General features: G+C 42.2%; 1 protein-coding gene across 1 annotated transcript in view; it reads right to left on the reverse strand.

Moving 5' to 3' along the window:
- Window positions 1-14,713, reverse strand: part of RFTN1 (raftlin, lipid raft linker 1) — a 246,757-nt gene that overhangs the window by 209,028 nt on the left and 23,016 nt on the right. Inside the window, exon 2 of the mRNA XM_012558099.2 lies at window positions 12,866-13,018. Within this exon, the coding sequence (XP_012413553.1) occupies window positions 12,866-13,010 (145 nt within the window). The 5' untranslated portion in view covers window positions 13,011-13,018. The remainder of the gene's footprint in view (window positions 1-12,865; window positions 13,019-14,713) is intronic.

Here is a 14,713-nt window from a genome sequence, read left to right on the forward strand (position 1 = left end):
CTTTCTTCTGGCACCTGAGGGCTTCCTTTGCTGCTCTCTTTCTACTTGTTCCAGTTGTAGGGTTAATGTTTGGATTATGGCCATTTCTTCTTTTTGGATATGTGCATTTATTGCTATAAACTGACCTCTGAGCACTGCTTCTGCTTTGTCCCAAAGGTTCTGGTAGGATGTGTTTTCATTCTCGTTTGAGACTATGAATTTCTTTATTCCATACTTAATTTCTTCTATAACCCAATAGTTTTTGAGCAAGGTGTTGTTCAGTTTCCATGTATTTGATTTTTTTTCCTTGCTTTTTCTGCTGTTGATTTCTACTTTTATGGTTTTATGGTCACAAAAGATACTTTGTAATATTTCGATGCTTTGCATTTTGGTAAGGCTTGCTTTATGGCCTAATATGTGGTCTGTTCTGGAGAATGTTCCATGTGTATTGGAAAAGAAAGTATACTTGGCTGCTGTTGGGTGGAGTGTTCGGTATACATCTATGAGATCAGGTTGGTTGACTGCAGCATTTAACTCTTCCATATCTTTGTGGAGCTTCTTTCTGGATGTTCTGTCCTTCACCGAAAGTAGTACGTTAAAGTCTCGTACTTCTATTGTGGAGCTGTCAGTTTCTCTTTTCAGTGCTGTTAGAGTTTGTTTTATGTATTTTGGAGCACTGTCATTGGGCCATATAGTTATGGCCTCCTGGTGTATTGACCCTTTAATCATTATATAGTGTCCTTCCTTATCCTTTGTGGCGGATTTTACTTTAAAGTCTATTTTTTCAGTGATTAATATTGCTACTCCTGCTCTTTTTTGAGTGTTGTTTGTTTGATATCTTTTTTCCCATCCTTTGAGTTTTAGTTTGTTTGTGTCTTTCAGCCTAATGTGTTTCTCTTATAGGTAGCATATAGACAGATCATGTTTTTTTAATCCAATCTGCCACTCTCTGTCTCTTTATTGGTGCGTTTAGTCCATTTACATTTAGCGTAATTATTGATAGGTACGAGTTTAGTGCTGTTACTTTGATGTCTTTTTGTGTGTTGTTCACAGTTTCTTTGCTCCACTTAATTTTCTGTGCTGAGTTGTTTTTCTTTACATGTTTTCTTCTCATCTTTTTCATTGTTGTTGATTTTGTGTTTGCTGAGTCTTTATATTTTTCTAGCTTTTATTTTGACTTGTAGGATTGTTAGTTTCCCTTGTGCTCACCTTAATCTTTACCCCTATTTTTCTAAGTTTATACCAGTCTTCTATTTCTTTATATGGCCTTGACTTCCTCTCCATATGAAACATCCATGTCTATGTTTTTCAAGTTCCTCTTTTTTGTTTTAATGTTGTCATCTTTTACATACTGACATCTGTTTCCCTATTTTCAGTGTTTTAGCTTTGATTTACTTTTGTGACTTCCCCGTCTGGATTGATATCTGGTTGCTCTGTCCTGTGTTCTAGTCTTGGGTTGTTATCTGATGTTACTGATTTTCTAACCGGAGGACTCCCTTTAGTATTTCTTGTAATTTTGGTTTGGTTTTTGCAAATTCCCTAAACTTCTGTTTATTGGAAATGCCCTAATTTCACCATTAGATTTGAGAGACAGTTTTGCTGGATATATAATTCTTGGCTGGCAGTTTTTTTCCTTCAAGGCTTTATATATGTCATCCCATTGCCTTCTCGCTTGCTTGGTTTCTGCTGAGTAGTGCCAGGTTATTCTTATTGACTCTCCTTTGTAGATGACTTTCTGTTTATCCCTAGCCGCTTTTAAAATTCTCTCTTTATCTTTGGTTTTGGCAAGTTTGATTACAATATGTCTTGGTGACTTTCTTTTGGGATTTACCTTATGTGGGGTTCAATGAGCACCTTGGACAGATATCTTGTCATCTTTCACGACATCAGGGAAGTTTTCTGCCAACAAATCTTCAACAATTCTCTCTGTATTTTCTGTTACCAACCGCCCCGCCCCGCCTCATTCTGGTACTCCAATCACTCATAGGTTATTCCTCTTGATAGAGTCCCACATAATTCTTAGGGTTTCCTCATTTTTTTAAATCCTTTTATCTGATTTTTCCTCAAATAAGTTGCTGTCAAGTGCTTTATCTTCAATCTCACTAATTCTGACTTCCATTGCCTCAATTCTGCTCCTATGACTTTCTACTGAGTTGTCTAATTCTGAAATTTTATTGTTAATCTTCTGGATTTCTGATTGCTGTCTCTCTATGGATTCTTGCAGCGTGTTAAATTTGTCATTATGCTCTTCCCTAATCTTTTTCATTTCCTCTATTGTGTGTTCTGCATTTTGATTAATTTCCTTCTTAATTTCTTGAAGAGTTCTGTATATTAATCTTTTGTATTCTGCCTGTGATAATTCCAAGAAATTTTCCTCCTCTGGAAAATTCCTAGATTCTTTATTTTGGGAGCTTGCCTCTTTACGTGACTTTATATTGACTGTTGTCTCCAAGCCAACAATAAGTTATTATATTTATTTATTTTATGTTTGCTTACTGTGTCCTAGCATCTTGTCTTGTTTTGATATGCCCAAATAGGCTGCTCAGATGAGCTAGTTTGATTATTGGCACATGTGACGCTCTAATGTCCTGTCACCAGGTGGTTAGATCTGTTACTGGGTATGTGAGCCCAGGAGTCCACCCACTCCTCCTGTATGGATTCAGCTCAGGTGCCCAGGTAGATAGCCACCAAGTGTGTAGTGTAGGCTCTCACTTACAGTCCTAGACAGGCATGGGTGATTGGTGTAGGCACAGGCATCTGGCTGCAGCAGGGGGACACACTCTAAGGAAGGCAGGGGGCTGACCGCTACCTCTGAGTGTCCAGGAGGAAGGTGTGTCCCTGTTCCCTAGAGCATGTAGGTGGGTGGGTTTTGCAGCTGGACTATGAGCACCTAATGCTGTTGGCTGTAAGGACGGTGGGGCACCTCTTATTCATGGGCCCCTATTGCAGGTGGCTAGGTGGCATGGGTGGAGCCACCAGTCCTCAGGCCCCTGATGTGGGTAAATGAAGACCCTGCTTAATGGGCAGAGCAGTGTCAAATGTCAAGAACCTGCCACTTCACAGGTGTAACAGTTGAAGTTAGAGTTCCGGTATATATCCTGTTGTACTGAGGTAATGAGGGTCTCTGCTGTTGAGATGGGCCCACGGAAGTCCATGCAGGGGGAAAGGCACTCAAAGTCCGTGGATCCCTTATGCCTGTTCCTAGGCAAAGGAGCTGTGCTTACCCTGGGTTCCTGGCTTAGCGTAGCTGGCAGTTTATTTTTTCCCATTTGTTAATTTGTTTACTCTCCAAGGCAGGGAGAATGGCTCTGGGCATGTGATGGATCCTACTTCTGGCCCAGAGGATTCAGCAATTTCTGAAGCTGGTCTGGGACCCAGTGCAGAGCAGGGAGCGAGGAGGTAAATGGGAGAAAGGTTTTTCCCTAAGGGGGGTGTTTTTGATCCACGTGGTAAGCTGTACGGAAGTACTTATCTTTCGCCAATGAGGGCTGCTTCTCACTGGTTCTGGGTGGCCATGTAGACTCTCTGGCACTGGGTCTCTCCCTGTGCAGAAAACGCACCTCCCGAGCACTGATGCTTGCCTGCCTCACCACTTACTCCCGAGCTGATCAGGCCTGAAGGGCTCTCACTGGGTCAGGTCTGGCAACTCCTCGCTGCTTCCAAACCGTCTCTCCCTCCCCCTGCCATTCAGTCTGGTTCCTCAACTCTGCCTTTGATGTTCAGGGATCCCAGATTGCCATGTGTAATCGAATCACTTGTTTTTTCTGGTCTTTGTTGTAAGAGGGTCCACCGGAAGCATGTGACTACTCTGCCATCTTGGCCCCGCCTCCTCCTCCCCAGGTGAGTCTAATACGCTACAGCGTTTCAGAACCAATATACTAACTTGTATTATTTTTTTTGCATGAGAAACAACCTGTCCTCTGCAAATATATTACAAGCTAATTCAAAGAAATATGATATGAACTGGTTGTAATAGAGGTAGGTATATAAATATTTATTGAATTTTATTTTACATATAAAAGATGTTACCAGTATTATTTTTTTCTGCCATCTCCACTGAGAAAAAAGACATTTCACTCCACATGGTCTTTTAAGGTTCTCAGAGTGCCAACCCCTAACCAGCAGCATCAGCATCACTAGGGAACTTGTTAGAAATGCAAATTCCCAGGCCTCACCTCAGACCTGCTGAATCAGACACTCTGGGGTGGGGCCCGGCAATGTGTGTTTCGACAAGCCCTTCACGTGACTCTGATCACAGTCAAGGTTGAGAAACACTGCCTGCTTTGACATAAGGATGAGTTCTAAAGGCGTGTAGTCTCTCTCCAGACGCTAAAATTATTTTGCATGGTATGTTTGAACTTGTCTATTCCCCCCCACCAAGACCCCTGAAATCAGAGAGGCAAACAGTGCCAGGATTTATAACTAGCCATTAGACACCCAAGATCTTAGCCCAAAAAACCTTTAATCTGTTAATCTTCAGAGCTTAATTTTCATTGCAATCCATCTTTGTAGATTAGTCTTTTTCCGGGTTGTGAAGGAAGACTGAGAGGACAACTTAAATAGATGACGATTATCAGCTGCTTCTGCAGTTGTGCTGAGGGCTAATGTTACCCCGGCAGGAAGTTAAATAAAAACTGGACTATTAAATGATTCACTGCCCAGTATGCATGTTTGGAATAATGAATGTCATCCTACGTTATTTTCATGACCATCCAAAATTCATATACAGAGTTTAAGGCTAAAATGCTGGCAGCCAACACCCAAGTCGGAGACTGGTCAGCACAATGTCAGAGAAAAAAATCCCAAGGTCAGCACTTAAAGGCCTCCTAGACAGCAAAACTAGAAGGACAGGAATTTTTAAAAGGTGACAAAGTAGAGTGATCCTAGAAATTCTAACGTGTGCCATGGGAATGTTTTAGAATCAAGGATTTAAGAGGAAAAATAGAAGATGAACTTTAAGAAGATATGCAACATAGGATAAGTTATGTTTCAACTTTTTCATGTTGAGATCTTCAATTTTTTTTAAACCCAGCACAACGTGCAGGAGACTCAGAAACCAAGAAAACTCATGGTGAAGGCTTTGCTATTCAACAAGACAACGGGATATACTGCACACGTCTAATACAGCTTGGTGGCCTAGGACAAGTTACTTTTATAACCTTCTCCAAATTCAGTATCTCAATTTACTCTTCCATACCATGGAGGTAACTCCACCCACTTCATAAGACAGTTGTTTGTTTGTTTAAAAGACAATAATACAACACTGGGTGTTGAAATGATATTAGTTCTACTAAAGCTAGTAAAGTTACCAGTTCTCCCACATTGTTGCTGGAATTATAAAATGGTACAACTACTTTGGAAAGCAGTTGAGCGGTTTCTTAGAAAGCAAACATACATTTAGTATACAGTCCAGCAATTCCACTCGTACATATTTACCCAGTAGAAATAAAAACATCTATCTGTCCACACAATGTTCACTAGTTAGTGAACACTGTTCACTAATGTTCACAGCAGCTTTTTTTATAAAAGCCTCAAATGTTCAACAGGAGACTGACTAAACAAACTGCTGCATATTCAGATAACAGACTTACTAAGCAATAAAAAGAAATGAGCTCTTGATGCACGCTCCAGCATGGATGACTCAGAAAAGCATTATGCTGAGTTAAAGAAGCCAGACACAAAAGAGTAAATACTGTAATATCCCACTCAAATGATATTCTAAAAGAAGCAAAACTAATCTACAGTGACAGAAAACAGATGAAAAGCTGTCTGGCGCTAGGGGTGGGGGAGGCATAAGGGAACTTTCTGGGGCGATAGAAAAGTTCAATATCTTAAGTGTACTGGTAGTTACCAGGATGTTTAAAAACCATATACTTAAAATGAGTGTGTTTTATTGTATTTAGATTAGACTTCAATAAAGCTATTTAAGCAAATATTACTGAGACACCATTCAGTAGGACTGACAGGTTGGCACTGAGCTCTCTTTCTTATGAAGTAGAAAAATCCTGTAGTAAGAGTTAAAACACTGGACTCTGGTACCATTTACCGCTTACTAGCCAGTCAACGCAATTTATTCATCTGAAAAAAAAAAAAAAAACGAAAACAAACAAACAAAAAAAACACCACATTTTCCCTCCAGCTCTCTGGCCACGGGGATGATCAAGTGAAAGTCTAATTTGAAAATACTTTAAAGCAGAATGAAAGTGTCCATCTGTGGAGACCTCACCTGCTCTCCATTCAGGTGCCCAGTCAGAGACCTGGGCCTCATTCTCTACTCTCCTCTCTCCCTCAACCTTTACCTCCTGGGTACAAGTCAGTCGCTGGGTACTACCCACCTCCTAATCTCTCTTGACTCCACTAACTTCTCCTGTCCCCAATAACACTGCCTAAATGGAAGATACCTTCACCCCTGGCCTGATGAGTACAATGGCTTCCAAATGGCTTCCCCTCCCCTAGCATTGGCCCTTCCATCCTTTCTTCATTCTAACCCCAGAGGGGTCTTCCCAGAATGCAAATTTGATCATGTCACCTTCCCCTCCCCCCTTAAAAACATTCAGTCCTCTAGTCTAGGCTCCTTAGCACAACACTTAAGACACTTCCCTTCTCCAAAGGCCACACTCCAACTAAACTGAACCTCCTGCAGCTCCCCATATACGCAATTTTGTTTCTGAGTCCTGGTCCCGCCCACATGTGGTTCCCTCTGCCGGCAAAAATCATCTCTTTCTCTCCTCTTCTTCCCAACAATTCTCTGCCTGGCTAACTCCACCATGATCTGGAGATCTCAAATCCTCCTTGACATACCCCTCATCAAGACTGGGTGCTACCACTGCCCCCTCTACCACCACCCCAGCATTAAGTATTATGATTGCCTGGTTCTTCATCTGTAAGAGATTTTGAGCCAGTCTAGGCTAGTGGTCTAGAGCCAGACTCCTGTCTGGTTCACCAACATGTCCCCAGAGGTACAATATCTGGCCCAAGATCAATATTCAGTAAATATCTGTAGAATTGAATATTGTGGAATCCAAAAACCAAACTCATCATCATATGGTCCCTAGTGACCCCAAGGACAAACATTTACAATGTTCTGAATTAGAGACACAGATCCTGATCTGAAACTGAGTTTCCCTTCCTTGAAAACAGACTAGACCAGTACTGTCCAATAGAACTTTCTGAGGTGATAGAAATGGTCTATATCTTCACAGTCCACTATGGTAGTCACCAGCCACACACGTTACTGAGTACTTGAAATGCAGCTAGTGTGATGGAGGAACTGAATTTTTTATTTTATTTACTTTTAATGGATTTCCATTGAAATATGAACAGTCAGTGGCTGGCGGCTCCTGTATTGGACAGCACAGGACTAGACAGTTCAAGCAAGGATCAGACCCTGGGCACTGGCCTCATTATACAGGTCGCTCACTGTGCCAACTGTCCTTGCCACCAAACGTGCATAAAATATACTTGATTCTCACGGAGCTTACACAGGTAGCTTTCAAGTGGTGTCAGAGTGGCCTGGCACAGAGAAGCTGGCAAAACACACACATAAAAGGGATAATGAGGCACCGTTTTGCAGAAATTGTGATGCTTTATGGGCCTCCGTCTGCGATGAATCCCATCAAAGGGCAGGTTTATCCCTCAGTGACCAGAGTTAATTGAAAATTTAAGACCCAATCAAATCACCCAGAGTTGAGTTTTTTGGCAGCTTATGTGCTTTACTGTGAGATTCCTGTTGCTCTCCGCCTCTGCCAATCCTACAAGTGAGGCTGCATGTTCCAGTATTGTCCACAATGGCACCAAGCTTTGAGGAAGGGACAAACAAAATGGTGATGACTCTGATCTTGATCTCAGAAAACGTGCATGTGATCACAGCCTGCCTAAGCTACCAGGTGGAACTGGGCCAACTCCTTTTCCCTGACAAATTATTTGCTTAAAAGTCAGATGAGCATCTTCTCTATGAGAAATAAATATATCAAGTGCCGTTTAAAAATATTCTGTGGACAAAACCTCATGGAAGAGGAATATTCTTATGGCCCTTTAGAGGACAACCAAGTTTTCTAACGAGAGTGCTTTAATTAGGGTTAATGCCTATCTGTCCAGCACCTTGCACTTTATAAGGTACAAGAGCTTTGGCACCCGAGAGACCTAGATTTGAAGTCCACCCCTGTCACTTCCTAGCACTGCATCTTTGAGCAAGTTGCTTAACCTCTCTGAGCATTCATTCCTCATCTGCATAAAGGAATGAGCATACTTATATACCTCACCGGGCTACTATGAGGATAAAATGAGATAAGAATCCACACAAAGGCAAATGTTCAAAGCAACTTAATTTGTAATAGCCCAGAACTGCTAAAGACCCAAATGTCCATCAACAAACGAATGGATAAGCAAACTGCAGTACATCTATACAATGGAATTTTACTGGGAAATAAAAGGAATGAACTATATACACACCCAACCAAATAAATGAATCTCAAAATATGTATACTAAGTGAAAGAAGCCAGACAAAAATGAGTACATACAATATGACACCAAACCAAACCAAAAACCAAATCCATTGCCATCGAGTCAATTCTAACTCATAGGGATCCTATCGGACAGAGTAGAACTGCCCCATAGAGTTTCCAAGGAGCGTCTGGTGGATTCGAACTGCCGACTTTTTGGTTAGCAGCCGTAGCACTTAACCACTGCACCACCAGGGTTTCCGATATGATTCCATTTACATAAAATTCTAAAAAATAAAAGTAGATCAGAGGTTGCCAGGGGACGGGACAGGGAGCTCGAGGAAAAGAGGGATTACAAAGAGGGTAATGGAAATGTTCTGCATCTTGATTGTGGTGATGGTTTCAAAGGTTTGAACACTTAAAATATGTGCCATTTCTGTACTTCAAAAAAATTAGAAAAAAATGCGATCAGGAATAGAATACTCCAACACAGAACTTGGCACTTAACAAATGTTCCCTTCTGCAGCAAGAGAAAATGATCTTACTAGAACCTCTTGAAAAAAAACTTGAGAGGCTGCCAGGGAAAAGAGTCAGCATATGTAACAAGCATTTACTTTGTAGGTTTTCTAGAACTCTCCTATTTAAGACACGCTATTCTCGCTATTCTTGGCTGGGACACAGAAAGATGAACAAGGCTTGGTCTTTGCCCTCAAGGAAACACAAATAAGTTTAATATATGATGTAATAAAAGTGTCATAAGAGTGGTACTGTCAAACTATAGGTGTCAGAAAAGAGTTAGTAATTCTGATGGGATGGATGTCAAGAAAGAACAATTTCAGTTGGACCTGGAAGAGGGGGTGAAGTTCTGGCAGGCAGCAGGGGGTGACAAGGCCCTGTAAGGTAGGGGCCCACATGAGCTAGCAGGGAAGCTGGGGGCGGACTGAGCAATGCAGTGACCACAGCACACGGTTCCCCAAGGGATGTGTGGGAGAGAATCTGCAAAAGGCAGGGCCAAGCCCCGAAAGCCCTGAGCACCAGTTTGAACTTTCATTTATCCAGGGGAACCAGCCAAAGGGTTCAGCATGATCAGATTTGTGTTTGATACAAACAAGTCCTATCTGGAGGGCAATTTGGCAATTTCTCAAAAGTCCTGACATTCGTATCCTTCAATTCAATAATTCCTGAGGAAATCATCAGAAATGTGCACGAATATTTACGTACAGCATTGCTTATCACAACATTATTTATAGTAGCCCAAAGCTCAAAATAACTTGAATGTCCAATAAAAAGGGACTGCTAAATAAATTATGGTATGCACTATGATTAAATCATACACAGCCATTAAACCATCTTCTCAGAGAATATGTAATGACAGGGTGTATGCCTTGCTATACAATATTAAGTGGTAAAAAGCAGGATACAAAAATAGACATCAAAGTATTCATTCAATAACTATTTATTGATTATCTACTACGTGCCAGGGACTGTTCTAAGCATACTGGATACAGCAGAGAATAAAATAGACAAAATCTTTGCACTCATGGGAAGGAACTCTGCCTTCTCATGAAGGAAGACAGACAACAAACAAGCAAACAAATTACAATAAGTCAAATGCATAGCTAGTAAAATATACAGGTGGTAAGAAGTGCTAAGGAGAAGAAGCAAGCAGGGAAAGGGATAGTGAGCTGGGGGGAAGGTAGGAATTTTAAACAGGTGGGCAGGGAAGGTTTCACAGAGGAAAGGGAAGGAGGTAAGTCAAGGGTGTATCTGGGGAAGGACTTCCAGGCAGAGAGAACAGACAGTTCAAAAGCCATGAGGAGGCCAGGGGCTTCAACAGAAAGGCCAACTGAGCAGAACACAAAAGACAAAAGGCAGGAGAATGAGGTCAGGGGAAGAAGGTGCCACTTGGTGAGGTAGGAGCTATGGGAGGCTTTGAGCATGGGAGTGACCTGACCTGTAGGAGGACAAAGGCAGAAGCAAGGAGGCCAGTTGGGATTTTTCTCAGTGTTTTTCAAGTTTTCTGTAATGGGCATATGCTCACTTTATAGCTTGAAAACAAAAAATCATCCAACCAAAGAAAGCACAATGGAAAGCAGCATGGATGCTATGACTGGAGACAAGGAAGCAGGGAAACAAAGAAGGAGGTTACTGAGACAATTCAGATGATGAGTGATGAAGCAGCGGGAAGACAAAGAAGGAGACTTACTCCTGAGGGTTTTATGAGTAATATTACTCTTCTTAATAATAAAAGAAACATAACCCCAATGCCAAAAGGAAAAAGAAGAATTCCCCACAGCCTCACCATCCTAACGATCAATATTTAGCATTTTGGTATATTTCCTCCTGATCTTGCTTCCTAAACATGCTTTTAGTTTTTTCCTTAATCACTCTACAATGCCTAGCACATTATAGACACTCCAATATTCACTGAACAGGTAAATGGATGACCAAGTAGCTTAAATAATTTTATTTCTGGATTTGTTCAACTTCACATTAACTCTATGGTAAGCATTTTCAGAAGTAGTTTTGATAGGCTTGGTGAATGAAATGGAAATTGTGGGCAAGCAGAAGGAATGGCCATCGATGGCTAAGGGTTCAAGTCTGGCTGTTGAAGAGGATGGTGTTACTATTCATTAAGGGTGCTGAAGGAACCAGTTTGATGAGGAAAATGCTGGGTTGGGTTTTGGTAACTTGGAGGAGTATACAGAACGTCCCTGCAGAAACGCTCAGCTGCCCATCTCTCTCAGGGTTCAGGATGCAGCTGGAGACCCAGAAGAGAAGTAGGAATAAGAGTTGAGTAGGAGTTGGTAGTAGGACTAGTAATATTAGCAGCCTCTATTGCATGCAGCCATTGTGCCAAGAGCTTCACACACATTCTCTCTTTTAATCCTCACAACTGGCCTACGAGGTGGATACTCAAATGCTCATTTTATAGATGAGGATACTGAAGGCCTCAGAGGTTTAGTGATTTTCCCAGTTACTCTGTAGTGATGCTGTGATTCAATTCCAGGAGTTTAAGGGCTGTTATGGGTTGAAGTGTATTCCCCAAAAAAGTATGCTGAGTCCTAATTCCCAGCACCTGCAAACGTGGCCTTGGTTGGAAATAGGGTCTTCAAAGACATGAAGAGTTAAATTAACATGAGGTCATCCTGGAGTGGGGGGGGGGTCCCAATCCTATATGACTGGTGACTGATGATGAGAAGACACAGACACAGACAGCCACACGGGGAAGACAGCCAAGTGACCACAGATGCAGAAGTTGCAGTAATGCTACCACTAGACCAGGAATGCCTGGACTACCAGAAGCTGGTAGGGACAAGGAAGGATCATCTACTAGAGAGTTCAGAGAGGGGGGCCCTGCCAACACCTTGATTTCAGACATCTGGTCTCCAGAACCGCGAGGGAATTAATTTCGGTTGTTTTAAACCACACAGTTTGCGGTACTTTGTCACAGCACCCTAGGAAACTAATACAAGAGCTTTCACCACTAATTCTCTTACCTGTCAACAAAGGCTAACATATACCCAGAAGCCCAGAGAGACAGTGCCTTAAACGTCTTAGTTATACAGTGCCTGGTTTTTGCTCTCAACTTCCTGGGACCCATCTCTACGAATGCAAGAATGCTCTCTCCCACTTTTGAAAATGCATTTTACATGTTTTCCTCTTCACAGTTATAACCTATTGTGTTAATTTCTTTTTTTCGTTTATGTGTATGCATCTCCTTCCCTCACTAGGGAAGAAACTCCAGGAAGCCAGGACACACCTCACAATTTCCCCATAGCACCAGCCCAACACTGCACACAGTAGGTGCTCAGCTAATGCTCTGGAGTGGTTAAGTTGATCATCCCTTGCCAGCCAGCCACCCCAGGGCCAGTCTCTGTTTGCTCAGACCTCGGGACATTGGGAGAGGCAGGTGACCCAGACACCCTCTGGCTCAAGTAAGGCAAAGCCACGCCCATACAGACAAGTATTCTTGAAAGATGGCAGAGAACAGGCAGGTGAATTTGGGCAGGCACGGCAGATTTGTATGACGAGACAAGGCAAATTTCCTTTTCCATGGGGCTTTCCATGAAACAGAGCCTGCAAACTGGGTGGCGCAAAGGCCAAATTCAGCCTCCCCATATGTATTATTTGGCCCATAGTTTTGATTTGTTATCATTTTAATTAGTGATTTTAACCAGCTGCTATCTTCTAAAAAGTGAGAGGTCTCACATAAAAATCTGGATTTCTGCAAACTATCCTCTTGAGACAGGCCCATCTTTTCCAGGTCCTCACAAACCCACTACACCTGCCCACCTACCAAATTATGTCGCTGCCAGGCCCTGCTAGCGTTTGCACAGGGGAACGCTTGGTAAAGACCCTGCTTATGGACAGGGCTGCGGGCGCCAGGCTGTGCCCAAACTCACCCCGGTTACCACGAAAGCAAGAGACCGCGTGTACTCACCGGCACTCAGAGTCGTGAACTCCAGGAAGCGGTATTCATAGGACATGTCGATCTTGGTTTCCACCTGAGGCCTCCTCAAAGTTGAGTAAATATTCCCAGGCCGCTTCTCATCGCGTTTCTCTAACTTGTTCAATCTGCAACCCATTTCAGCAGCTGCAGCAACAGAAGAAAAAAAAGGAGGAGAGGAAAATGTGTGATTTTTTTTTTTTTAACTGAGATTTTGTTTTTAAACACCATAGTATAAAAGACCCCATGACATTCCTGAAGAAAACATAAAGGACCTCAGCCTTTATGAAATCTATAGTTTAATATCTGACATAAAACAAGTGGAACTGTGCTAGCTCAGTACCCAGGCTGACTTCTCTTTCTGTGAAGATACCATTACCAGCCATCCTGTGATTTTTAAATGACACCAAAACCATACCTGTTTTATATATTTTTTTCCCATCTCTGAGGAAAACAATACTTCAGAGTGCCTCAGTTCCACTATATTCTGTGTGCATGATTAAAAAGATGGGATCTAAAAAGCAATACTGTGCATTATAGTGTCAACCCATGTGGAAAAAAAAAACAAGAGATGTGTCACCTTTGCTGTGGTTAAGAGAGAATAATAAGTTGTTGCTACAGTTTCCAAAACCCCAAAGACCTTTCTACCCTCAACAGTAATTATTTAGACAGGAATTTATATTCATAAAACATCTCTAAAAGTAGATGGCAGTACTTTTATGGGGCCTTGTCGCAAAGTCCCCCTTTTATTCTTTTGTAGACCAAACCGTGGGAAATAATAGTACGCTTCCACGCTCTTCGAGAGTCATTTTAGACCAAAATGAAAACTGGCTGAACACTAATAGCAGGGCCAGAGAAATTGGAAGCAGAAATCAATGTGTGTTAGTGCGAAGATCTGTAGCTACAGCTTGGAAAGAAAATGGAGAAAGGTTAAAATCATGTGCATGCTGGGGGTGGTGGGGTGGGTGCTGAGCTTCCCATCTTTCAAGGGATTAAAAACAATGAAGGTTCTCTGTTTATTTAGGCAGAATGACATTCATGGAACGACTTTTCTCCACTCCCCAGACTTCAGCAGGAGATATTTTCCTTTTGTGCACTGAGCATGACCAATATTTCTCTCTTCTCTGGCGTTCGGGGGCTGCCACCAGAACATATTGCACAAAAATATTAACCAGCCAAGAATATCATAAACAGAAACGCGGTGACCGCTTCCTTTTGGAGATAAGAATTTCCCTTTGCTCAATCCATTCACAAGGCACTCAGCTTCCTAAGGCAATCTGGCAAGCTCCAGAAAAACAAACTGAACCTCAAAAAAGCAGTGTATGGTGGGGGTGGCAGGGGGTGTAGCAACACTAGGCTATACTTTGAAGTAATTAAAAAAAAAAGTCAAAAAGAATGGATGGGAACACGAAGGCTTACTTATGCCTTAATAAGGGAACATTAGTGTCCACAGGGCTAGAGCAGGCATGATTTATGTGCAATCTGCATGAACTGATTACTTGTAAAATACGCTGTAGTTCTGCAGATAAAATAGCTGATATATACAGAGGCTGCATATTTAACTGCTAAACAGCAGGCAGACTGCTACGTGCTGGGGCAAAGTGTAAGAGGAGCAGAGCAGGAGGCTCCTAAGTGCTGGGGGAATAGGTAACCCTGGCAAGGTGGGCACTAATACCACCGCAGCAGAACTGGAAATACCCCAAGACCCAACAAGTCACTCATTCGTGCATATTTACTGCGTGTCTACTATGGGCAAAGCACCACCAGGGATTCAAATGGTATGGTCTTTGTCCTCAAGCAGTTTAGCCTGGTGGGGGAGACCAGACATGCAAGTTGTAATAC

Source organism: Trichechus manatus, unplaced genomic scaffold, assembly GCF_000243295.1.
Source record: "Trichechus manatus latirostris isolate Lorelei unplaced genomic scaffold, TriManLat1.0 scaffold00136, whole genome shotgun sequence".
NCBI classification, from domain to species: domain Eukaryota; kingdom Metazoa; phylum Chordata; class Mammalia; order Sirenia; family Trichechidae; genus Trichechus; species Trichechus manatus.